This window comes from Gavialis gangeticus, unplaced genomic scaffold, assembly GCF_001723915.1.
Source record: "Gavialis gangeticus isolate Ggan-Ray unplaced genomic scaffold, GavGan_comp1, whole genome shotgun sequence".
Classification (NCBI taxonomy): Eukaryota; Metazoa; Chordata; order Crocodylia; family Gavialidae; genus Gavialis; species Gavialis gangeticus.
Window position 1 is genome coordinate 141,544,332 of NW_017729024.1, and position 27,883 is coordinate 141,572,214.

Consider the following 27,883-nt stretch of genomic DNA (forward strand, 5'->3'; position numbering starts at 1 on the left):
CATGGGGGGCTGGGGGAGTGGGCAGGGGTTGAAGACTCATGGCTGATCCCCCCCACGTGGCATGGGGCAGTGGAGGGAAGCAGGGATTGCCCCCCTTCCTGGCAGCAGCCAGTGAGTGGGGGAATTTTTTTTTTCAAAGGGCCTGGGAGCTGGGGTGGGTGGAGCAGTCACGGGGCAGCTGGGACAGTGGGCTGGGGGCACTCTGGAGGGCTCAGGAAGCAGGCAGGGGATGGGGCCTGGCAGAGAGCCCCCCCATAATTCCTCACCATCCTCCAGCCTCCCCTCCCCTGCCCCTACTTACCAGCTTGGAGTCCGGGCCCAATTCCCTGCTGCAGTGGGTGGAGACTGCCCGAATCGCTGAAGTTCTCTGAGTCTTTTCTGAATTGATTCAGAGAGCTTTCAATTGATTTAGATGTTTTAATTGGTCCCAGTTCAATTCAGATTCAGAGATTCGGCCACCAAATCAGGCCAAATCTCCTCCGAATCGAACAAGCACCTGAAGCATCACACAGCCCTACTGCTTAACCTTTTCTCTTGATGTGCATAAGCTGTCCATGCTTCCCTACCATACATGAGAGTGCTGAGTATGCAAGCCTTGTACACTAGCATTTTTGTCTTGATGGTAAGTTTTGAGTTGTTCCATACTCTTTTAGTCAGTCTGCTGAAGTTAGTGGCAGTCTTTCCGATACAAACATTAAGTTCTTCATCCAGTGAGAGGTTGGTGGACACTGTAGAACCTAGGATGCTAAACTTCGTGACTACTGATAGCTGGTTCTCATTAAGGATGATTGATGGATTTGGTCATAGTACAACAGTTTTCTTTATGCTGATGGTGAGAGCAAATATTGGCAAGCTCTGGAGAGGCGATCCACGAGTTCTTGTACTAGGTCTTTGTCATGGGCTATAAGGACAGCATCATCAGTGAACAGAAGTTCCCTGATAAGCACCTTTCTAACTTTAGTCTTTGCCTTAAGTCGTGACAGGTTGAAGAGGTTTCTGATGGATCGTGTGTGGAGGTACACTCCACATTCCATGTCTTTAAACATGCAATTCAGGAATACTGAGAAGAAGATTCCAAAGAGTGTGGGGGCAAGAATACATCCTTGCTTCAACTCCACTTTTCACCTTGAAGATGTCAGAAGTGGACCCACCAAACTGAGTGGTTGCCTTCATGTTGTCGTGGAAGGAATGTATAAGACTTATAGGATTGGTGGGCACCCTATCTTTTCTAGGACTGCAGACAGGCCTGCTCTACTGACGGTGCCAAATGCTTTGGTTAGATCTACGAAGATGATGTACAAAGGTCAGTTTTACTCCCTGTATTTTTCTTAAAGTTGATGTAGGGAGAACATCATGTCTATGGTTGATCTTCCAGCCCTGAATCCGCACTGAGATTCAGGATAGATACATCTCACCAGCTATTGTAGGTGCACGAAGATGACCCTTGCAAAAGCCTTTCCTGCTATGCTTAGTAGCGTGATGCCTCTGTAGTTGTTGCAATCACCCTCATCTCCTTTATTTTTATATGAAATAATGATGTTTGCATCACGCATATCTTGTGGTACCTCACCCTCTTTCCATCATTTGAGTAGCAACTGATGAAGATATGGTAGTAGGCTTTCTTTCCCGCACTTGAGAATTTCTGCTGGGATGCCATCTTTTCCAGGAAACTTGCCACTTGATAATGAATCAATGGCCTTACTTATTTCTTCTATAGTGGGCTCCACATCTAACTATGGAATGATCTGTAGAGTTGGTATTTGGTCCAGTGATTCACTGGTGATGTTTCTTTCTTGTGAGTATAGCTCTGAGTCATGTTCAACCCAATGGGACATCTGTTTGCTTCTATCTGTAGTGACTTCACCACTGCATGACATGAAGGGGCAGCCTTGTTGACCATTGAGCCTAGAGCTTTTTTCAGACCATCGTACATTACTTTTAGGTTTCCTGTGTTGAATTCTGTTTGCATTTCAGCACAATGCTTAATCCAGCACTGATTTTCAGTGTCTGGCTGCTCTCTGTACATCATTTTTCCCTGTTGAAGTGTTGCTTTGGTGTCCTCTGTTGGCTTCCTGTTGTGTTCCAGATCAGCTGCGTTCTCCATGTTGATGAGAGGTAACAGTTCTTCTGCATTTTCTTCTAACCAGTCTTTATTGGCTGGTCTCATTTTCTCAAATGTAACTTTAACTTTATCTGGTTCGTAGATAGCAGTTCTTAAACCTTCCCAAATTTCCTCTGCTTTCTGTGGTTTGACTTCCCAAACATGCTCAGTTCAAAAGCCTTCTCAAACTTCCTCTGGTTCTTGGCATTAGTGGCATCAATCTTAGGCTCAGTCCTAGGTTTTGCTCTATATAGTTTCCTGGCTGTAATCTTCACTTCACAAATGGTCAGGGAATGGTCAGTGTCACAATCAGCACAGTGGAATGTGCAGGTCTTCTGCACCAAAGGTAGATCTCCCCCCCAACACACACACATATATTATATATGTTATAAAAGTAGGCACAAAAGTGCTGCTTAGAACTGTGTTTATGGAGTGCGTGTCCTGAAACTGGCAGCAGTTTTTTTTAAAAAAAAGGTAAAATGCATCAATTTTAGATAAATGATTTGTATGGGTGCCCATAGTAATTTGCCTATATGCAGATTAATACAAGTATGTTTATTTTAAAGTCAGCATTTTCAGTTTTGCCCCTCGTTTTCTTGTGCTTAGGGAGAGCAGGGTCTGGCAGTGAAGACTGGCCTGGCACAAGGGCTATGGTAATTAGATGGGCAGAGGTTTGTTAGGCCTCTACTGTGCCAGGGGTCTATGATTCACTTGCACCTGAAAGGGTGAATCCCTCAGAGTATCGGCTTGTGGCCCAGCCCCACCCTGAGGCCCACTACTATTAATGAATACAAACACCAAAGTAAGGGTTAATAAGCAATCTGTATTACAAGGCACAAAATAACAATAATTGTAGCAACATGAACTAGTTAACAACCGCTTAACAGAACGTTATATACAAATACGTATAGAGCCATACCAGCCTGTCACCAGTGGTGGCAGCCAAGAACACTGACACCCAGGCTGCAGGGCCTACTGTCACATCCCTGCCAGGCAGAGGATTTCTACCCTTTCCTCCGCAAGTGGAGTACTTGGAGACCTCTAAAGGGAAGGGTGATACTTTACCTGTCCTATGGGGAAATGGAGGTGAGTATCTTGGGTGAGAATTTCGGTGTCCCCACACACACTCCACTCAGCACCCGCACTCCCAGTCTTCCCAGCCTCTCCAACAGATTCAACACCACTCAAAACTCTGACTCAGCTCACACAGCTTCTTGGTGCATGAACTCTTCACCATATACACCGACACGCATGCACACATGCGCGCTCCTGCATACTCATGCACATGCGCGCACACACTCACCAAGATGATTCCTCACGCTGGCTTTTGTAGTGGCTGCCTCACACTACCTGCCAATCATACCATGGTCCAATCACTGCTTGCACATCTCAATCAATCAATGTCACTCAACAGTATCATTTTCTTGGACCACTCATATTCATTATCACTTCATAACTTATTAACATAAAGTTCCTGCTCTTTGGTTATATAACAAGGTTTCAACTGCGCATGCCTCAGTGTCCTAAGTATGTCATAGCATCATCAAGGTCAGAAGTTTACATGTTCCAGAGACTTCTAACCTCTAGCCATCCTACACATGTGTAATCACTATTATGACTAGGCCAGGACTCGCACTGTTTACAGCAGTAAGAAGGAAGGAGCTGCAAAGGGAAGAAGTTGTCAGGGGAGGCAGAGGGCAAGTGAGTTTCCTTGACCCTCCCATCCCCCCAAATTTATTTTCTGTGCTGTAGCAGTGGGAGAGGGACAGAGTCAAAGCAAACCTACAATAATTAGATTCTATACCTGGAAAATTGTAAAATTTATAAATTTGTCACATACAAAATCTAATTGGAGAGTTGTCTCATTAACAGTTATCTTATATTTAAGTAGATATGATACATTGGCTTTTGTAAACTAAGTGCAATAATTTAGTGGAGGCTATAACTATGTGTAAACCATCATATATTGTCCTACTAATATATGATGCTGGTAAATTGTATTTATTCCTGTTTACAGTCATAATGCTTTTTAAAGTGAATTAGGTGATTGTGAAAAGTCATGACTGTCATTCTTTCTATTTACACTGTAGTACTGTAGCAAAGCAGTTGATGAATTTTCCCAGAAAGTACAAAGATTAACTTCTAGCTTTTTTTCTGTGTTCTATGCTGGAAAAGATTTATAAAACCATTTCTGAGTTTACAGTCTGCAGACATTCACTTGGGTTACATGCTTGGCTTAAAAAATAAGAATAAGTAATGTGGTGGCAGGGGTTGACTGAATATGCAATCTAACCATATAAGGTGATTTTTATAATATAAGAGCTGTGCTCTAACTCATTTTAGCAAGTGATTGGAATTGCAGAGTGGAAGGGTGGTGAGTGAAAACTGCCAATTTTCTCTGTGTGACCAAAAACAAAAACAGTGACAAAAACCCCAAACCACATTTTTCAACTGGAGCTATTTTGTTAAAGAAGGGACAGAATTCTTTGCCCAAGGACCAAAAAATTGTAACAAACCAAAGTACTTACAGTCTACTTCTGGGCCTGCCAGGGAGTGCATTGGGGGTTCCCCCCGTGCCTCCCCAGCTTGGCAATCAGCTGTGGGGGGACCCCAGGTGTCCACAGGAGGCACCAGTCACTGAGCCACGGGGGGATCCCAGCACATTCCCCGGTGGACCCAAAAGTGGGCCAAAAGTGCTTGAGATCCACTTCCAGGTCTGCTGCTGAGCACACGAGGGAGCCACCTGCACTGCTGTGGGACAGTCCATGTGCCCCAGCATCATGGCACTCATGAGCCCCTGCTACCTAGAGGTATGTAGAAAAAACATTTAAAGCTGTCTCTATGTCTGAATCTCTGAATCTTTCAGAATCTCTCCAAATCAATTCAGAGGGTTCCAGTTCGATTCAGAGAGATTAAAGGGTCCTCTGATTCAATTCAGATTCAGAAATTCGGCCACTGAATCGGGCCAAATCTCCAGTGACTTAAATTGGGGACCAAAGCTTTGCATATACAAGTAGTAAGCATTCTTTGAGTGCTGTATGATTTTAATGTACATAGGACTCAATACTCCATCCATTACTTAGGCCCAACTCCTGGGTCCTGTTGAAATCTCCCAGAGGTGAACTGACTTTAGACTGACCTAGAGTTAACCTAGCCTAGTGAATTCCTGCATATATTCACAGCACAGCCCTGGGGCTGAGAGAACCCAGACACTCACCACAGCCCTGGTGTTGTGCTATTTTAATCTCCCACTCTGTTCCCCTTCCCCTCTCCACCTCCCCCCACACAGACTACACCTGCTCAGATTGGGCTGCCCCCCCACCTGATCCCATCAGCCCTTCCATACTCTCCCGAGCAATTTACCTTTGGCTGTCTGCGCCTCCTTCCAGTAAGTGGTGAATGCTTGTACATGTGGGACCCAGCTCAGGTTTAGATAGTTTAAACTAAGCTGCCTAAATGTGAGCTGAACAATATGCTGATGACTGCGCCATCCTTGCACACACTGAGGAAAACCTCCAGACCGTGTTGGATCTCCTCTTGGAAGCCTACTGAATTTTGGGTCCCTCCCTCAACATCAACAAGTCTAAAGTGCTCTATCAGCCTGCTCCAAGCCATGAATGTGACCCTCCTTCCCAAATTACCATCAAGGAAAAGACTCTGGAGTTAGTCAAGCACTCCCCCCTATCTCAGCAGCCATCTCACTGTGAGAGTGAATATTGATGAGGTGATCCAGCACAGAATACAGCGCACAAGCGCATGCTTTGGGAATTTGCTTTGGTGTTTCTTTGTTCATCTTGATCTCTGGAAAGACACCAAGATCTAGGTTTACAATGCAGTTGTCATCTCTACTCTCCTCTCTGGATGTGAAACACGGGTTAAAATGACATACCATTGTCATCTCAAGAACCTGGAGAAGAATCGCCAACAATGACTCCAGAAAATCCTCCACATCAAATGGAAAGATCATTGCACAAATGCCAATGTCTTTGCTGAAGGCAGTGTTACAAGCATTGAGTTGGTGATCTTCAAACACCAACCTCACTAGACCGGAAATTGTGTGTGGATGCCTGATTCTCAACTCCTAAAACAGCTGCTCTATTCTCAGCTAAGTTATGGCCTGAGATCTCATAGTGGCCAGATGAAATGCTACAAGGACACATTGAAAGCTTATCTCAAGAAAGTGGATGATGACATCAAGAGCTGGGAGGACCTGGTTGCCAGACTCCCATGGTGCCACAACCTCAACGAAGAAGCAACCTGTTTCATGGTAAGGTGTCTTGCCCTCAAAGCAGAGAAGAGAGAGTAGAGGACGGAAAAGGTGAGGAAACCCAGCCTGCAGCCTGCTTTCCCCTAAGAAAGACCTGCAGCTTCTGCAGATGGATCTGTGGCTCAAGGATTGGACCCAGGTCACCTCAGGACCCATCTATGAACTGTGGTAGAGATCGTTCACAAATTGAGGGATTGCCGATGATATAAACCTGAGGTGGTCCCAGGAATACTTGTTCACACCATAAGCCTCTGGCAAGGGAAAACAAAAGTAAAACTGGACTTACTGCACAGAGGGCTCTCTAGCCACAAGCCACTGTGGACAGTTCTCTTCCCCAGTCCACCTTATTTACCCTCAGACACCTCCCCAGTAGAAGCTTGCAAGGAAATAACTTATTTTTTTTTATTCCGCTTTTCAGAAACAATACATGTATTTTGGAGGGGGCGTGTTTTAATTAGAGCAGCTCTTGGGAGCTTGTTCAACGAGCTTTAGTTAAAGCACCACTCCCACCATTTTGAAGTGCATGGACACTGAATATATGTGATGTTGAGGCTGCTGGAGCATTCTAATTAGCATGTTCCAGCGGACTCAATTAGTCGAGTCTGCTCTTACCTGCTATAATTACAGTGCATCAGAGCAGGCATCCCATATGTCTGTAGGCACTCAAGATGTTTATTTTATTCACAGGCTTGTTGTACATGAGAAAATACAGTTGTTAACCTATCCACGGTACCACGCAAATACGCTTCTTCCAGTTTGGAAGATAGGAGGCACAAAGCAGCATGGCATGCTTCAGCATGGTACTGCTTGGTGCACTATAGTAATTGGAAGCTAACCTCTGGTAACATTTCTTTGTGGGTTAGACTTCTTCAGTAGCTAGTCCATCTTCCTGTACCCTTACATTCTTTGGATATGGAGGATATATATACTCCTCAGCCCTTATTCAGGCCATTGACTGCAGTCAGTGCCACCTGACTACAGACTGTAAGTCTGATCCTAACTCATCACTTACAGTCCAGCCAATAACTGTGCTCTATAGCTGGATATATTTGATAGACCCATGTAAAGTTCCTTGGATTTCAGTAACATTTTCTAGGGACACGGAGCCAATGGAGTGCGGTTACACAAATGAAATCTAAAAGATTTAGCAAAAGAGGGAAAGACCATAAGTGATTTTTGGAAAATGTTTAATACTGTTTTTTTAGGTGCATGTTGAACTGCTCTGAAAAATCAGTATGTAATTACATAAAATGAAGATTCCATCCCATGTAACAGAATAGTCACACATTTGACATACTTAGAAAAAAGTAAGTTTAAAACAATGTATTTAATAGTGCTTTCATTCTTAATTTTCTTGACCAGACTTGAGCCTGTTCTGTGTTTTGTCCTGATGATAAGTTGATGTCATTTTTAAGTTTCCTCAAGTAAAGCGAATAGTAGGTTCCTGCATTTGTTACAGTAAATATTTGTGAGGACATCAAGCATTCTGCAAATAATATACATCTCAAACTCCAGTCTTGTTGGATTAAAAAAGGAAGACTATGGATCTACTCTTCCAAAATTCTGTATATCAGTAACAATAATATTTGTATAGTGCTTGTCATCAAAGTATACTATAAAGGGTGGTAAGGGGCATTCCCTCCACATTGTCAGTGAGGGTACTAGAGCCCAGAAAAGTAAAGCAAATTACCTAAGGTCACACTGGAAATAAGTGACAGAACATGGAACTGAACTGACACAGTGCTGTGCATCATCTCCTAAGCCATAATGCATATTCTAAAGTATTTTTTCAGGTTTTTAAATGCCGGTGAACTACACATTAATTTTCATTCAGTGACATACTGGTTTGAAGATGTATAACTAAAACAACCTTAAAATGGGTTATTTCCTGCATATCTTTTATTATTGTTTTAAAATCACATCCATATCTTTTAGTACTAACAGAGCCTGAATATACAGTCAAAACATCAGCTTCTGGACAGATGCAAATATTATTGTGTTTTTAGTTGCTATTATTATGCTATTGTCCAGTAGCACTACTGAAGTGAAGGATCCATTACTTATTATTTCCATTATGTAGAAGCCTTATATTTTTCAATTTTTAGCTGTACTATAAACACTTGCTGTAAATTGTGATATTGCATAAGCAAAGGCTAGTTCAGGAATTGGTGTTATATCCTTCCATACCGAGCTCTATGTATGTGATTCAAAAAGAAAAAGAAACAAACTGAATTCTATCAGCTAAAAACACTTCACAAACAAATCAACTACCACACAGAGCTGTCACATTTTTCCAAGTAATTGCTCAGCTATACACATACAGTGTATGTACACACACACACACACACACACACACACACACACACACACAAACGCATCTGTAAAACATTATACTTATAACACCACAATATAAAATTATAAATGTATTTCCATTCACTCTTCTCTTTAAATGTTTACATCAAATGTTGACATTTTAGGTTTAATACAGCAACATAATACACAGTGGTTTTTAATAACAAAAATATAGTTTTGGGGAAATAGTTATATATTGTATTATATTATAATTATTAATTATTATAAGATAATAGTTAATAATTTTTCTTTATCTACCTACCAGGACCCTTATCCTTTCAATAGAATATTAGCATGATGTCTCATCTCTTCAGTGAGTCCCACTCACTTCTCCTAGTGTGATTTACCACTGTGTATATCTTAATTTTATATGGCTGGAACATATTTTATAAGTATTTAAATGTTTTCCTAGTGTGTCCAGTGCTGGGATTAAGCTTTATTATATGATCTTATTTGAAGAAATAAATAAGTTAGTTGATAATGGGGTCTTAGTTAAAGTCCCAAAATAGAAGTGATTTTTCTGTTGGATATTATTAGATCAATACCATGTAGGGGGCTGCTCTTACCCTTATTTCATAGTAAACATCTCATTGAACAACTTGGGAACAATTTATGAACTTGATGTGTCTTCCATGCTGTGTCTCATTATCCTATTATATATATATATATATATATATATATATATATGCTCAAGACACTACCACAATTTCCAAAACACCACACAAATTTTGTCTTTCTTGCATGTTTTTGTAATCATGCAGATCACAGAATCACTGGAGGTTGTCTAATCTCTTCCCTGTCACTGAACAGAGGAGGTACAGATATTGCTTTTCTCTTGTACCAGGCTTGCAAGATTCCAAACTGCTCACTAAAAAATAGTAGTTTTTTTACATAATTTATTTTTGCTCTTTTCTACTCCCTACTTCTCCCAGACCTCCACTGGCTTTTTAATTTAACTTGTCCTTGAGCATTCAGGGGAAAGGGAGGGAGAGAGAGAGAGAGAGAGAGAGTGTATGTGTGTGTGTGTGGAGGGGAGGGAGTGGGGGTGGTGGGAGGCAGAGACAACAAAACAGCATACCCTAGACTTCTCTTCTTACACTTGCTTTGTTAGTGTTACAGGATCCTCCTGTTCCCTGCTGCACTGGAATGATGCCTAAGGCATGGTCTTGATCAGTTGTTTGTTTGGGATCTTATTCACAATACACTCATCCTACTTTTGCCCCCTGATAAATACCTAATTGAACTGTAGCTATCTCTGATAGTCCGAAGCAGCATCTTGACTTGGACACATATCCATCCTGAGATCCTGATATACTGATATTTTAGCCTTTGAATATTTCATTCCTATATGCATTGTGAGGCTGTTTAGTCAAAACGCATGCCTATGCATCATTTTTTGTTAGTCTTAGTTTTAGCTATTTGAGAGTGGCTGGGTATTGGTGTTGGCACTTAAATTCAATAATGATACACTTTTGCTTTTTGGGGGGGGGTACATTCCACTTTGATTCAAGATGCAGCAAGGTTCTTTAAACCCTGTCGTATTTAGATACCTTATCAAGGAAATGACAGGTTGAGCTACTGTTAAAGTCCTGTGATCCCAGGACCCTTTACATTCCAGTTCTCTGTAAAATCATTCCTGGCCCATTCAGTGGATACTTATCTTTCATGATTCCATGGGACTCTTAAAGCTGCTCTGTGTAGCGGGAGGTGTAACTTGAAAGATAGAGGCCTGAAAGAATGAAGAACAGAATGCTTGGCATGAAACCTCATTAAAATTCTTTCTGCAGTTGTAGAGCACTTTATATGCAGATGACTGGCACAAGCCTCTAGGGCAGTCAGGATCTTTCCTGTCAATGCACAGTGTGCTCCATAATGCGTGTTATGGAGTTGTTGTTATGCTAATATGCAAAGTCTCATTGATACCTACAGGGCTTTTGCATGCTCTCATCCCAAATTGGCAGAATATCCCATTTGACTAATTTTGTGATATGTTTTAAATAAACTGTGTAGCACATTGACCCTGTGATTTGCTGAGTCATTTTATGAGGCTATAAACATTTTAGGTATAAAATATCTTCCAATTTCACCACTATTTATCCAGATATATAACATATAATATGTGCTGTCTGCTTGAAAATATTGTGCAAAGGAAGGATTATTAAGCATGTAACCACTTGTTGAGCAAGAACTCAGCTCTTTCAATTTTTAGAAAGAAATTCCAACACAGACTAGTTCACAGAACACTTAAAAACATCATATAAAAAACACAAGCGCACACAAATATGTTATTTTTAAATACAGATATATATTTATAAATGGTAACCAAGCAAAATCTGCATGTTCCTCTTTGCCTTCTCCAACTGTTAAATTGCCAACCCAGCTTAAACTAAACTTTCCCAAAAGAAATTTACTCTTGGACTGAAAGCTTTTATGCTAAGCTATTGGCTAAAAGTTAAAAATAAAAAGCTTTGCTGTTTCTGATCAAGTTGCTGTCATAGGCTTTACTCTAGCAGGACAAGCAGTCCTACTGAGCTAGAGTAAAAAAGATTTTCTAAGATGGTTCTTGGAAGACTTTTAGAAACAAAGCTGATGTTGAAACGGAATACATGGAGTGTGAGCTTTATAAGGACAGCTGAAAATACTCTGCTGATTTACAACAGGATTTGTGTGCGTATATGGCTTTAGCAGGCAATACGGATTCTGTTTCTCTTTAAGTTCCCACTGTGTTTTGATTTCTTTCAGATAAATGTCACTTGTCCCTTAAGGAATAGTTTCTGCTTTGGGAGATTAAAAATGCTGTTCATTCACAAAATCTCAGAGAGCCAGGGGCTAGGGGGAAAGGGTGGGACGAATTACTGTCACCGGTAACATTTCTGGTGAACTTGAGATGAAAAAGCTTTGTTTTTTTTCCTTTACTCCATTGATATGATTTTATGTAGCAGTTCTAAAAGTGGAATTTTCCTGGAAATTCATTTGTGCTACAATAGCTTACATTCATTTTTTCCCCTCTCCTTTTACTGCCCATCGCTAGTTTTTTTTAATGTGATTGACCTTTAAACCTGTTGTTATAGGACTATGAGAAAGAGATCGAGACTCTTTTCAGCTGCTTTGGTTCCCATGTGACCTAGATGGAGAATACATTCAAAATAGAGTTCCTCCCCAGGCAATACAAGACAGAAGAGAAAAGCACTGTCATTTCCGAACAGCATAGTGCTGGGGTAAATTCAGTGTGAAAAAGGAAAGCGTCCCAGTGTGTTAGGATTCTTCCTTCAGAGCTTGGATTATTACTGGCAGAGGATTTCTGAGGATCTTTTGTTTTTAAACAAAGCTGATGTTGAAATGGAATACGTGGAGTGTGAGCTTTATAAGGACAACTGAACTTTGACTGCTAAAATTACTGGAGAATTTTTCAAAATGAGTATTGTTATGAAGCCAAGATCCCGATCTACCAGCTCCCTAAGGACTGCAGATACAATGTGGTAATGTGGTATTTTTTTCAACACCTCCTCCCATATTCTCTCACACACACAAACATGTATCCTAAGAGTGAGAAAGTACTGGTTTTACTGCTGGGTTGGCATATTTCATATGGTTAGTGAAAATGCTTACCAATTAAGTTTCATTTTAAAGTTAATAGCAAAAAATAAAACAAAATTAGTTTACTTTCTCTGGTACAATATTGTGCACCTAAGTCTTTTTTTATGTGACGTATGTACTATATAGTTTAATCACATGTGATAGCTTCATTCTCTGCACTTCTGACACTTTCTAAAAGATGACAGTTCATTTAATTATAAAAATTTGCTGAGCTATAACCTGCAGATTTGTCATCTGGGATAAAATAAAAATGCTATTTTTTTACTGACTGTTTTTGGATATTGGCATGCAGTTTATTATTTCGGGCATCCATAGAATGACTGATCAGAGTTACTGTCATGGAAAAGACAACACTAGTAGTGACATAAAGTTAGACTGTGACATGTTATGGTCTATGCATTTGCCCTGCACTCAGAAAACTAAAAGGTGACTCCATGTAGAAGTCAATATAGTGGCTGTTGTTTTGTTGCTAAGTTTATCAGCTGGCAATTGTCAAGGCTGCATCTTCTGTTTAATTATTCGTATTGCTTAGCAGGGAGAACATTAAAAGTTTGTGCAGCTTAATTATACAGAAAGAGCAATTTTTTTTCCACTAACTATACAAAGTTGACACATTCTGATTTAATTACGAAGGTTTCTCACCTCTTCTATTCTCTTTCCTTTTACTTACCCTTGATTATGCATATATGAAAACTAAATGATTTTAGAGTAATGGTCCAGACCCCAGCATTGGAACCATACTAAACTGCTATGTTTTGGATCCTTAATATAAAACACTATATTTCCTCTTCAGAAAAATCACATTTTTGATTAGAAATCAACAGATGGGCTTTTAGGGGACAGAATGAGTAGAATGCAAACTAGATACATATTTACTTGTAACACATATCAATTTACATCATTGATCTCAGCTTATAAAAGCTTCATGTTTCTAACAGCTGCTCAGGCTTCTTCATTCTGAGTTAAATCTTTCCCAGCCTTTACCATACAGAACTGCTTATTAACTGTTCCCAGCTTACTTGTATTAAAGCTAAATTAGGACAATATAATAACCTCAAACCATGCGATAAATGTTGTAGTCTTCTGATGCTAAGAATAGTTTTGCCTAAACAAGGACTACAAGATGTAGCTGTACATCTTGAAGTTTTCTCTTTTTAGAAAATGGAATAAAGTAGAGAGAAAATGTCAGTGATTTACAGGTAGATAATACTTTGTACTGTGAAAGCTAGTAAAGCAGTAATGTCCAAGAGGCTTCTATTGGACTAAAGAAACCATATATAGTAAATTTCTTTATAGTGCCTTTGGCTTATTCAAATAATATGAGTTTGTTTCTTATTATATAAGAAAGCAATATAGAAATACAGTAAATATCTTTCTGAGTAATCTTTCTACCTTTCAGTGATATCTTTCTTCTTTGACTGTTCCCCTGGTTTCTTGGCAAGAAAGTTTCTAGTTTCTCACAGTAAAATCCTTCATGTTGATATGTGCTGATATATGTAAGTGGATATGACAACTTGGTGTTCTGCCTAATCTATCTGCCTGTCTAGTATGTGGCCCCATCACTGTAGCACCTCAGGAGGACTGTATTGATCTGGTAGGTCAGATCCTGCTGATTGTGAGTGGAGGTGATTGGGCACTGAGAGCCATCCGCTACCTTGCAATTTGTAATAATCTCCTAGGCAGAGGAAGTTCCTTGCAGGAGAATTCTTGACAGCATGGCTCCATGAAATTTACCCTTGTCTCTAATGCAATGGTTCACAACCTTTTGAGACTTGAGTCATTCCTCAGAAAACGCCAGCTTTTAGGTGCAGACAAAAGTGACAATTTTTGCCTGATCTGGCCACAGAAAGCAGTTTATAGTTGTGACCAAACATAAGTGCACAGCTTCAAATAGCTTAAAAAATTGTTGATTCAATGAAAATCTGACCCCTCATTGCATGAGATATCAGATAAAGACATTTCAAAATGCCAAAATAAAATAATTTCGTAACTTGTGTCTGTGGAGCTCCCAGCCTATCACTGTTTTCAGAATGGGAGGGATGACAGGGAGCAGAAGGAGTTCAGCCTGGTAGGTTTTCAGCCCCCTTGAAGGGTGGGGCAGATGTATTGGAGCCTCCCACCCCAACGTGGGGGCGGCCCTGTTGTGGGGGGCACCAGCCCTACCAACAGCATCAGTGTCGGCCATCAGGGAGCATGTGCACCCCTGTGTATCTCCTACCAGTCGCCTATGGTCATTGCTATGGGAACCTGGCTGTAGGTTCCCAGCTGGCAGCTATATTCCCGTCCCCCTGGAATCAACAGTGAACTTCTATTTAGTCTGGGGTAACGTAACTCTGAATGCTTTGTAAAAATTGTTCTGAGTTACAGCTGGGAGCTGCACTTCTTTCTGCACCCTTAGTTTTTGTTTATTTTTTTGACTAAAAACCAGTAGACAAATTCTTCTCTTGCAAAGAACTCAGAAAGACCACAACAGGTCAGAATGTTTTTAATACACCAAATTCCTATTTGATATCTAATGAATCATGTTTGCCCACCCAACAGTGTGGCATCATGGGTTACCCTTAAAAGGATCTCAGGGCACCCCAGGGTGCCTTGACATGTTCATTGAACAAAACATTTGCCACTTCCACAAGGGAGCAAACCTGACAGTTGAATAAATAATTCATAAGAAATTTCACAAATGAAAGCTTATGGAATACCATAGCTCCTAACTAGAAACAGTTCATTTAGGAGAGTATTGGCTCAGTTGGTAAAACTTTCAAAAACACCTAAATGAGTTAGCAACCTATAGTCCCCTTTTCTAAAGGGCCTTAGGTTATTAGAAAACTTGGAGGCCAGAAGCAGTATGCATGCAGAAGCAAGGAGCTTCTGAGCTGGTCTGATTAGTTAGGCCAGATTGCTGCGTTAACATGACCACCTGGCTTCTGTCTCCAAAACTAGTGCATGTGCTAGTAAATGGTTCTGCATTATGTCATGTAAACATGCTCCAAGTTTCTGAAGCTCATTTGAAAATCTTATCTGCAGTCATTGTTTCATATCAAGATGGTGATAATTACAGAGGAAGCAAAACATGGTCTTTTCACAAGAGATAATCAGGGGAATTGGGGTCCCTGCTACATGTTCAAAATAAAGCTGGACAGAAATCAGCTATAAAGCTGTTAGACATTTTCAATCACTAACTTTGTAGCTAGTTGGCTCTTTTTGTAGCTGGTTGTACATTTTTATGGTATGATAATGACTTTGCGTGTGTGACTGGTCTGAATTTTTTGTATGATTAACCAGTTAATCGCAGAATATATGTAATATGTGGTATGGGCCTTCATTGTTTATTTACTTATAAGATAGGATTGATGGCTTTTCATTTGATAGAGGCAAGGCCCAACTGCATGGCTGGGATAGACTTAGACAAGCTTTTGAATACAGCACATTCTTCTTCAGATTGCTGCTTAATTTGATGTTGCTTTAAACCTGCCTCTCTTACTCCTAACTTTTAATCTGATTTGAAGTGACTGTTATCTAGCTGACGAATAATAATATAGTTGATGTATTTTAGATCAACATATAGGTGCCCTGGTGTTGCATTGCCTCTAAGCAGCTCTTGCTGTTATAGGGAATGACATCTGAAATCATAATAAAAGACTGTTCCCAAGGGAAATGTTATTGCTAAGTGCCTTTTCTTCTTACCTGGTGTTGCTGTCAATGGATGTTTATGGTATCAGCTTTTGAATGAAATAACACTGCACTTATATCATCAAATAAAATACCAGTTTGAGAGAGTAATTTACTGAGAGGTAAAACCTTTGTTAAATCAGGAATATATGCACTTAAATTCTGTAATCACAATGTCTTGTATATTAATTATTGGTAATTAGAGGTGTACAAGAAAAGTAATTTCTTTTATCTGGAAAATGTCATATATTTGTATTGTTTCCCCTTGCATTGCCACCTTTCCAAATCAGAGCAAAGAGTAAGAAATACAATATTATCTGCAGAGCAGAAATATTTGCAAAATTTGATTTTAGAAAAAACAAAGCTCTTTTTAAAAAACAGACCTGGTAGATCTGAGTTCTGGGAGGCCTCTGAGCTTGATAGCTGGCTAGCCTGGTATACAAGGATACAGCTAGACTCTGAGCTTGGCAAAGCTGGTTACCCACTAGGCAAGCAAACCTGAGAGCTTGGGAACCCAGAAGTCAACTGTGCAGGAGGTATTTTTCTCTTTGAAATGTCAGAAACCGATGCACAAGCAGCAGATGATTGTGCATTTTGCAATGCAAGAGTTAGAGTCCATTCATACACTTCTAAAAACAAACAAACCAATGGGGTAGATTTTCCTGTCATGTGGGCATAGATCAGCAAGGCTGATCTCTTTCACACTAGTGTAAATCAGTGGAGTTCAACAAATGTAAAAGAGAGACCTAGGTTCTGTATATGCCCAAACCAGCTATGATAAATTACTTATGCACAAAGATTCTGTGATCCCAGTTACAAATAACATACTGTGTAATGTCCTCTTCAAAAGTATAAATTCTCTTTTGCAGACAAATGATATATTTTCCTGCATCAATAATTGATTATTTTCAGAATGAAGCTTATTTAGCTCTTTTGCTGTAACACTGATATGGCTTCTTGCTGTTGAAAAAAGCATTTGGCATTTTTGAGTGTGTGGATTGAGGTTCACTTAAATTCTAAAGAAAATGCCAGCATTATTTTGTGTCACACAGCTTTAATACATTAAGACAAAATGAAACAATCAGCTACTCCATAGTTCACCAAACACACCTTTTAAAAATAAGTCTAGAATCATTTGATTTCTGCTCTGTTTTGGAATGTGTATAATTTCAAAACAGGCTGAATATTATTTAGATGGCAGGAAAAAACCTTTTTTTTCATTAATTGTATGTTAAAATTTAAAAAGTGCCAAATTGACAATTTAGAAAAAAAAACTTTTGTCCTTGGTATAATATTACAGTTATACAGGAAAGTTTTACCAATATGGTCCTGCCACAAGGTTCCTCACTCCTAATATAGTAAGATCACCACCTCCAAAGTCAGTGCTAGTTATCTGCTTACATCACTAATAAGGCTTCTAACTAGTACCAAATGTGGGGTTTTTTTCTGATGTGAACAGAATTCTGTTGACTCAGAATTCACTTTGAGACTACAAATAATTTGCTAACCAGTTGCTGTTAAATCTGTCTGGAACTGCAAGGCAGATAGAAACATTCTCAACTATTTGCTTCTTACTATTAAAACTCCTTTTTGGAAGAATATTTTTAAAACAGCCTTATTGATTTGATGTGTAATTGTTCTGAGGCTTCCTATAGAACAAAGTTCACAATATTTATCTGATGGTGCTGCCTGGTACAACCAGTTTTATGGGTGAGTGGATAACAGGGAACCTCAGAGATGGTGTGTGTGAAAGAGAGAAAAAGAGAAAGTAAATGTTTTCTATAGAACATAACTATCTAGATGTAAGAAAAATCCAACTTTCCACTAGTAAGAGAATGATATATAATCACTCATCTTATTAGACAGTCATAATATATTATATTTTGTGGCTTTGGACCTGAATCTGAAGATATTTTTTTGGAATGAATAGTTAATATTCACATGAAAGGCTGAAGGATCTGGACATTTGTGGCAGACCACTTTTGCCGCCTACCACTTTAAGGGCAAGAGCAAACATCAGAGCAGCCAGTAGGTGCATGCCGGGGTAATGAGGCAGGAACATAACCACAGGAGGGCCCCGGGATGAGGAGCCTCCATTTTGGATCCAGGCTGTCAGGGCTGAGGCAGCACTCTGCTGTTGGCAGCCAGAAAGACACCACCTATCTGAGCAGCTGCTCACAATAGCTTGGAGGTAAAGGCAGGAGCTATGGGGATGGACGGGGGCTCCTGGTCCTGGGTATGACCAAAAACTATACCCTGCAGGGGAAGGATAGTCTGGTGGGACTGCCCATGGCAGAATAGTTCCCCAGAAATGCCAAGCCAGTTGCCTACCTAATGAAAGGTGGGTAGGGGCACCTTTAAAACCCCAGCCCCCACAACCGGGTAGATTATCTGGTAGTAGGGACAGGCAGAGGCCTAAGAAGGTGGACCCGTGTGAAAGGGAGTGGGTGACCAGCATGAGATCCTAGACAAAGCCCTCAGCTGGTCAATGCTGGGTCCAGGACTAGGATGGTCAGAAGGGCTAAAGTGCCCACCATGAGGGATGTCCGGAGCCAGGGGGCCTAGGGTTCTGACTGGCCTGGAAGTGGGCCAGGGCCTGTGTGACCAAAGGTCCCAGAGGGGAGCCACACCCGAGAGGGAAAGATGTCTAGGGAGCCGACAGCATTGCATGATGACAGGGATTGAGTCCATCTGATTAGGAGGAATCTACTCGGGATCTGAACACAAGACTTTGGAGCTCAGTGTGGGGCTGAAGCCACATAGTGGATGCCATCTGTGAAGCATGGGGCATGGTATAGGGAAGGTCGGAGCCGTGTGTAAATCTCTTGGCATCAGGGCATTAAAGGGGCAGCCTCCCACTTATTACATCAGGTTTATCCCAGCAAGTCATGGGAGGTGAGATGGGACAGACTGCCCTAGACAGAGGGGTGGTCAATATAGTGACCAACCACAAGTTGGCTCCTTTGTCACAACATTCATTATTTCCATCTCATAAACATGTTTGATATATCAGAAACGTTCCTATACTAACTAAATCAGTATGAAAAACTGAAATCTTGTTTATTGTAAAATGAAAATTTGAAAAAAGAATTCAGGTTAATTCATTAATAAAAGGTTAATCAAAACATTTTACTTTTAGCTATTATACTGCACTTAGATTTTAACACAGAAGTCCACTTCAAGTATAAATCTGGAAAATTTTAGTTCAAAAGTGTTAAAACAAAATATTGCAATTTTTTCATGTTTTTCCAAGTTGAAAATTTAATTGAAATTTGGCTCTTTTGGTTTTGATGAATTAGCATTTGCTGACAAAATTTAAAAGTTGATTGAATGCCTGACCAATTCTTCCAATTAGGAGCTGTATACAAAATGAAACTGCAAAGTTTTCATAGACTTTTAGGGTTGGAAGGGACCTCAGTAGATCATCAAATGGTTTCTTAGCAATCATTCAGAAAAGCAGGGGAACATTTAGTATAAGAATTTAATGTTTAGAAGTGGTTTAGCTTGGATAGGTTTGACATTCATCTTTTTTGTGAGGTTTAGTGGCTAAAGCATCGGTGTCTCCTTTGTTGTCAGATTGCAGCTAATTATGACTGTGAAGCCCATTTTTACTCTCGAGTCCCTCTTTTCTCCTCCATATACAATGGAGGCCACAAAGGTGCATTAGATTTGAGTCTTTAAATGAACAGTCTTTTAATTTCATTAAAAAAATTTAATAAGTTATGTTGTTTTGACATGAAAGTTAGAATATTCAGGTAGTCTTAAATATGTTAAAATTTCACTAAAAGTCATAAAAAAAAAGTATCTAAAAACTAGTCAACCTAAAATACTAACTTTTGTTTAATTTAAAATTCCTTGATGAGTGAAAGTTGTTTGGAGAGGATTTAATTTTCAACCTAGTCACTACGTGTTTGATCTGGCTTTGGAACTTCACCATCATCTGACAGAGTAGAGGAACTTTTTTCATAGATTCTCTAGGGTCGGAAGGGACCTCAGTGGGCCATCTAGTTCAATCCCTTGCCCCTGGCAGGCAAGAAAAGGGTCACCAAACCTGGGATCATGTGATCCCAGCCAGGTGCCTCTAGTCCCAGTGATTTGAACATGTCCAGTCCCTCCAAGTATCCTTTTACCATGTTGGCCCTGAATGTTGGTCGACGGATGTTCCCTTTGTTGGTGTCCGTGATGCATATTGAAGGTTCATCTAGATTCCTATTTAAGAAGACAGAGGCAAAAAACTCATTGAAGAGCTTTGCCTTGTCCCTGCTATCCATCACTAAGCCCCCTTTCCTGTCCTGTAGGGGTCCTATGTTACCCTGCACCCTCTTTTTGCTCCCATCTGTGCTCTTCATAGCAGATAATTGGGCCAAGGTGCTAATAAACCTTGGGAGCTCTTTCAGTATTCTGGCAACATTGTTTTCCAGCATACAAAAGATTCACACATGACATTTGTAATCTATGAGGGCATATCATAGCTCACTTAGTGTCTTATAGAGTATAGCCCTGCTAGTAGTCAGTTTTCAGTGCACTTGCAGAAGTGAGTGCAACTCACCCTAGCATGTAGCTTTGTAGAAGTAATTGCTTTGAAGAGTAGTGTTGGGCAAAAGTATACCTCAACTGTAATTTTCTTGGCCCAGTGTGCTGCTCCATTAAGTATGTATATAATGTGTGTGGAATCATGGGATAGCTCCTTGTACTTTCAGTACAAAGATGGAGTTCACAACAGAAACTCTGGATCAACTTGAGAGAATTACTGAGATATGATAAAGAAGCATACATAGTATCTCTGGTAGTTTACACAGAATATAGGGATGCCATAAAACATCTCTTGGTTGCTAGACTAACCTCAAGTGAACAGCTCTGTTTGTTTGTACAAAAGGAGAACTGGCATAGAGTACTAGGGTCAGATCATTTTGCAGTTCTGGGATCATTCATTTAAATCATACAGAAGTAGGGCTAGAAGGGATCTTGAAAGGTCATCTAGTCCAACCTCCTGCCTGAGGCAGGATCATCCCTATCCAAACTATACCATACAATCCATGTCTGCTAAGGGCTCTGAAACCTCCACAGGAGGAACCAGACAGACTGTAACTACGCCTACAAAGACAGGAGCCCACTTTCACCTGGACTGAAAACTAGATACCCGTTGGCTCTTCAGGTGATTCACTTGGACAGAAAGTGAACAGTTCACTTAGGCAGTCTAGTGTCAGGGGAGCCTAGGGAAACTAGGGATGCCACATAAAACTTATACCTTATATAAGCATTCTAATAGTAGCCAACGGCACAGTCAGGTGTTATTTTTCCAAATTCAGAGATAGATTGCAACATGCCCCACCTTGTTGAAAGACTTGGCATTGCCTGTTGAAGTTAGATTCTACAGCTAAGTACAGGGGTTCAAGAAGCCCACAGCAGAAGTGCTCTAACTTTCAAACTTAAAGCACCTGAGGCTAGGCTGGAAGGAAGCAGAACACATTAGCCCTTGTGGAGAGGGTTGGAGGCTCAGAGCCTGCTTCCACAGCCTGAGTTCAGCAGGTAGTGGGGGGTTTTTGTGTGCTGCCCAGTGAGCCCTGTGGGCTCCCCAGGCTGCTGAGGACTCCCAAGGTGAGCCAAACAGTCAAGCCACTGTTGGTTGGCTGGTGGGGATAGCACAGCCACCCACCTGGACCTGATGTGGCGGTGGCTTATCATGGCCACAAGCCAACTACATGCACCCTGTGCCCGCCAAGTGTGTATGTGTGGATTGGATGCCTGGGTTCTGCTTGAGCATGTGCCACCCCCCCCCCCAGGAATCTGGGGCATGACTGGGCCACTGACTTTCATGCAGGTGATGAAGACAATGCCTACATCTTGTGCAACTTCCTGTTTTCCAGGGTGATGGACAGCAGGCACTCCCCCAGTCGTCATCAGGGTCTGGCCTACCCATTCCTGTCTTGGATCATGAGGTCCTATGGGGGGCAGCTTGACCAGTGGAAGGAGCACTTCAACTATGGACCAGTCCTGACACCATAAGCATATATGACACATGGATGCGGGGGAGAGCGAGTCCCCTGCTGATGTGTGGGGCCCTGGCCCCACACTGTAGCAGGCTGTCCAGATCTGCAAAATCATGGCCAGCTGCTTTCTCACCTACGTGGACAGGGAGGCCTTCCCTGGCACTGGGCACTTGAAACCCTGGGCTCCTCTGCTCTGTGTCACAGGCACCACTGCCCATGACCCAGGCTGCCTGTGTATGATTTTCCTTTTTCCCCCTTCCCTCCCGCAGGACATGTAACAGACTTCAGGGGAATGCAGTTCAAGGAAGAGATGTGCCTCATTATAAAATGTTGTGGTTACCAACCTTTTCCTGTGTTTTATAAAGAAAATCTATTGAACATTGCCTGTGTCTCAGCCTGGTCCCTCCTCCCAATTAATACAAAACAACATAAGTTTGGCAGCAGCAGGGTAGAAGGGTTTTGAAACAGGGCAGCAGAACCTGGAGGGGGGGGCAGTTTGGGGTCAAGGGGAATGTCTCAGGGCCTGAACTCAAGAAACATGAAATCTTGCATGAGAGGCATGGGGTAGGGGGCTATTGACCTGGCACCCTACTTTCAGGGTTCCAGAGTCAAGACTATGGACTTCTTAGTTTCTCCATGTAGGAGCCAGACAGCTGCATGGTCTTGGACCCCATGTCTGTCTGAAAGAGCTGTGGGACAGAAGGCATCACTGCTGTGGGCTCCAAAGGCTGTTGGCCCTCACACACGGGGACCCCTAGCCCCTTCTTCCCCATGGCCATTGCTGACATCTGGGGCTTATGTCAGGCAGCCAGCCTGATCCAGGGGGGCTGCCTATTCCCATCAAGTCTGTGCTGCTCCACTGCAGTGCGACCCAGGCCAGGAGTGGAACCACAGAGGATGGAAGAGAAACTCTGTTTCCAGAAGCTCCCCCAATGACTGCCTGGCCCAGTGAGCTGGTGTGCTGCCCCTCCCCCCCTCACCCCTTCTGAGCACTCTTGAACCCCTTTGGGGCTGACATGGAACTGCTTGGGGGCCTGTGCCTACAGGGTGACTGTCAGTGGTCCAGTACCATATGCATTAACTCCTTATCAAGGCAGTGCAACTTCCTGAGCAATTCTGTGCTACAGGCAGTCTCCTCCAATCAGCGGGTGGCCATCTGGAGCCCTCAGTCATGTGAATCATCAGTCTGGGTATCAGCACCCCTCAGTCTATCCATTTTCCCTGTACACCCACCTGATTCATTTCCCCCTACTAGTCTTATAGCCCGTGGTGACAAGAGTATGCAGTGCATAGCCTGAGCTCAGAGGCTGCAAGCCAGGCTTATAACATCTTTTCTTCATTTCACCAGTGCATCATGTGAACATCTTTCATTTGTTCAGCAGGTGTTCAGCTGCCCATCCTTGCAGGAGTTGGGGGGGGGGAGGGGGAGGTCTGGGACCTGGATGTCCTGCAATCATGGGAAAGGGATTTAGAGTTGCCCTGAGGGGTTGACATAGTGAGTGCCTTCACCATGAGAATAGGAATCAGCTGGCACCCATTGGACTTCCCCCCATGGATCAGATTGGAAAGGAGGGGGAAAAGTGCTTTTGGGCTGCTTCCCAACCTGTACGGGTGTGGAACCCAGGTGTCACCTGGGGCAGTGACAGCCAAGTGGCTGAGATAACGGTTTCCATGTGGGAATCCTTTCATAACATATGCCCTTTTCAAGGAGTGGGAGGGAGGGAGGTCTGAGATTTTTTTTGGAAGGAGGACACTTGTGGTGCAGCAGGAAGGGAAAAAAAGCTGCAGCAGTTGTCAGACATAGCTGCATCACATCTGCTGTTCCTGATCTGGGAGTGCTTTCTGCAAAAACTGCTGTTTACCTTTTTGCCTGCTGAGCTTAGTAAACACTATCAATACTTTTCCATGAATGCTGTGGGGGGAGAGGAAGCTGTTTACACTTAAGTGCTTGAGGTGTCTTTGCTTAGCCTTGAGTTTCCCATGGAGCACAGAATAACCCTGACAGAAATGGCAAGGTTGTATCAATTCAAATTTATGATTCCATTGAATGGGGCATGCTCTCTTAAGTCCCCAGGAGCTGGGGGGTGCGGGGCATGGTGATGGCACCTTGGCTGGACTCCATGCTTCAGCTGGGGAGGACAAGGGTAGGGGGAAAAGAGGGGGATTCATCTCCCCTTTATTTCTGAGCATTCCTTCCTCCCCCACCACCCCAATTGTTTTGTGGACTTTTCAGCCATAATGGCCAGAAAGCACTATGACCATAGGGGGTGGCCTGCGGCAACCTCAGGCCCCCCAACTACTCTTTCCTTCTCTCCTTCCACCCCCCAGGGGCTCTGCATCTCCCCCAGGACCCAAGTCCCACTCACAGTTGTGTGGAGCTGGGACCAACCTTACCATCACATGGTGAACAGTGTCCTTGCATGTGGTCTGACTCATCAGAAGTGTTGGAAGAACTAGTCCTGAGCATCATGTCAGCACAGTGGCACCAGGTGGGGGCTAGTGTGTACTCCAAACCTCTGGGAGGGTTGCAGAGATGTGTGATAGGACTTGTTTCATAAGATCTGCAGCCCTTGTGTGGGGAATCATGTCATGGTGCCTCCCTCTGCTTCCTTCTCCTCTGCCAGGGCCCCTGCAGGTGACTCCTTTGAAATACCCCAGGTTCCATGGGGGGGGAGGGGAGGGGAGGGCATTTGCCCTGTCCTTGGACAAGAAATGGGACAGGTCTTTGTAGAATGGCATGGTCTGCCCCTGACCCACAGATCACTTTCTAGCATCAGGTATAATGTCTCTGCCTCAACGAGACACTGCTCCTAGTCTTTCTTGTGACTCCTCACCTGTATCTCCTGGGCAATATGCTTAAAGACATCTCTGATTTGATGCCGTATCTGGAGCTGGTACTGGATGTCCTCTTTGCCCCAGATGATGATAAGATCCTTTATTTTCTTGAACTGCCACTTGCATCCCTATGTTTGGCTGTTGAGGGCAAATGGGCCTGGTTCATCCATGGTCTGCAGCAGTGCCCACTGGGGTCTTGGTGTTCATGGGTCAGTGAGGGCCTGGCTATAAAGGGGCAGATGGGTGGGCGGATGGATGGAAGCAGTAGTGGATATGTGAGGGTGCAGTTCCTGGCACATGATTCTTGCTCTCACTTCAGAGGTTTGAGGCCCCTGTTCCCACTTCACTGGGGCTTGGCTGCTCAGGTCACCTCCAGAATCTTGAGTTGTCTCAGGGCTTTCAGCTGATGTCTTGTGATTCTGATAATGCCACATGCCCCACCTGGGCTTTAAAATTCAAGGATTCACAGCCCACATGGTGCTTTAAGATCTCAAGGTAACTCTCTGCTTACTCCAGCTTGGAGGTTCACACCGCCACATACCAAACTGCCTAGTCGATCATCTACTAGCTATCTGATCAGTGAGGAAGAAGAGAGAGTATCCTTCATTCTCATCCACATTGAATGAGAATGAAGGACATGGCAAGAGCCTTCCCTCTGGAGAAAAAAAAAAAGGGATGGCAAATATTTAGGACCCAACTCAGCCACCCTTATTTTTACACACTTATAACATGAAGGACTTCATTGTAGTGGATTCTAGGTAGTGGCATGTTATGAATTTCAACCCCAAAGAGTACTTGCCAAAATTTATTAAATTTATTTTTTTTTACTTTTTCTTTCCCCATCCCTTAACTGGCACTGAAGTCCCTGTTTTGAGGAGTTTTCAACAGACAGACAGATGTCACAAGCGAGAAGGCACAAGGCAACACACTGTCAAATGGTTGTTTTGTGTTATTAACAATTCATTTTGAACAAGGAAGAAGATTATGGAGGAAGTCTGAGACAGAGATAAGGAGAGTTCATCTCCTCTCATTACTTTCCATCATCCAGAGCCATAACCCTTCAAGAACAGACATAAGCAGAACTAGTCTAGAGTTGGAACCAAAACGATATGCCAAGTTCAAATCCACGGCTCCAATGCAAACGCTCCCCTATGCGCCTAAATTGAAATTTTATATTTAAGGCATTATCCCTTTTCTACATGAAAGTGATTTTTGAATGAACTAGGCAAGTCCAGAGAGTTTTTGGTTCAGAGCTGAGAACTAACCTAAAGGTATTTAAACACATGCTCTGGGAGTGGGGAGGGGGCACTTTAATTAGACCACTTTTTGGAGAGCCGCTCTAATTAAAGTTCCTAGAGCATCTCATGTATCAGTATCCCGACACTTAAAAATGGTGGCAGGGGCACTTTAACAAAGGCTTCGCGAATGTGCTTTAATTAAAGTGCCCCCCACCATTTTTAAGTGTCGGGATGCTAATGCACAAGATTGTAGTCTGTAATTACCATGCTCCAGCAAACTCTTTTAGTCCAGTCTGCTCTGCCGTGCTGTAATTATGTATAGGCTGCTCATGTATAGGCTCCCTATGCCTCAGGCAAATGCAAACTTCGTTTGAACAAGACACTGTTTGCATTAGGACATTACAAAATACTTCTGTGTGTAAGCAGCCTCTTACTGCATCAGATCCATCTGAAATCACTTTGGAGAATGCAAGATAGAGAAAGTAGATATTATGGATTGTAGATATTAAAAACAAGAAACACAGTTTCCTTCTTGGTTATCTTTTCCCCGCACAAAAGCCTTCAGATAAAGAAAAACGAATGCTATTAAAATATTTCAGGCAAGATCTTGCTTCCTAATTTATACCTACATACATGCCTGGCCTTTATTCTTACGTTATTTTAGCTGTATAGAGCTCAGCAGCGTCACCTGATAAGCCTTAGTTGGCTTCATTCATGCCTGAATGTGCTGTCTTCTTTCTTCCCCTTTCCCCAAACTGTATACAATTATGCAAAAAGTAACTGCTCTTAATGATTACCCAGCTGGGGAAGTGATTTCTTCAGCTCAAGTAATTTCTCCAATTCATTGCAAGGAGATAAAACAAGGGCAGGCTAGAGAAGTACCTTATAAAGTAAACAGTACCATACAAAGACGCAATCCTGATCCACTTGAAATCAAGGGAAAAATTACCCAACTTCAGATTTAAGTGTTACCTTTCAACAACTTGCATGCAACTGAAGGACTGTGTGATGAACTTAAGCCCCTCCATCCCTTCCCCCCTGCCCAAAACCCAAAGTTCACTGCACTATCCATTTGGCCACTTCAGAAAACACACTGTGCCTCTGATTGGCTGGTAATGTTAGAGTCCCAGCTAATTAAGTTGTGAAAAAAAGAATGGATGGAATATTGACACACTACCAAATACCTGGTGATCCTAAGTCATCCTTTCCTGGGCTTGAGGTGGCAACTGGGACAACATGACTGCCTCCACTCACTAGGGCTTCAGAAGAGTGACCCCATTTGTCTGGTGGCTTCCAAAACTCCATACAGATTTTAGGGAATCAACTGGGTTCAAAAGGGAAAAATCAAATCACTGCTGCTTTTGCAGGCAGCAGATTGGGAAGGCAGGGAAAGAGTTTCCTCTCATCCACTGAAGAATGTGATGTTTTTCCTAAGAGAAACATCATAGACACTATGTCCCAGAGGGTTGTTTTTTTTAATGGGAGGTTGCTCTAAGAAGGGAACACTACATTAATGCTTGTAAGACCATTGGATACTACTATTTATACATCCAGGAAAAGTGACAACTGGAAAATGGTAACTAACATTACCATAAAAAAAAAAAAGAAAAGAAAGGCCTACAAAGGATGGGATTCACCGCCAAGGAGGATTATTCTGCACTGATCCAGCCCTGCAGGGAGCAAACCAGGAAAGCCAAGGCTACAGCTGAACTCCAACTAGGTTCGAGCATCAGGGACAATAAAGAGTCCTTTTTCAGATGTGGGGAGCCAGAGGAAAAGTAAGGGCAACATTGGACCCATGCTGAACCAGATGGGGCAAATGACAACTGACACC

The 27,883-nt window shown here is 42.2% G+C and overlaps 1 protein-coding gene and 1 long non-coding RNA gene across 5 annotated transcripts in view; one reads left to right on the forward strand and one right to left on the reverse strand.

Moving 5' to 3' along the window:
• PDE4D (phosphodiesterase 4D) overlaps positions 1-27,883 on the forward strand; it is a 1,639,075-nt gene that overhangs the window by 1,180,854 nt on the left and 430,338 nt on the right. Inside the window, exon 1 of one of the 4 annotated variants that reach the window (XM_019517825.1) lies at positions 11,825-12,199. The exons of the other annotated variants lie outside the window; for them this stretch is intronic. Within the exon in view, the coding sequence (XP_019373370.1) occupies positions 12,135-12,199 (65 nt within the window). The 5' untranslated portion in view covers positions 11,825-12,134. Of the gene's footprint in view, positions 1-11,824; positions 12,200-27,883 lie in introns of those variants that run through there. 4 annotated transcript variants of the gene reach the window in all.
• On the reverse strand, positions 7,677-14,215 carry LOC109297796. The gene is made up of 2 exons (XR_002097418.1): positions 13,710-14,215; positions 7,677-7,787 (listed from the first exon to the last, which is right to left on the reverse strand). It is a non-coding gene; the product is annotated as an uncharacterized LOC109297796 (long non-coding RNA).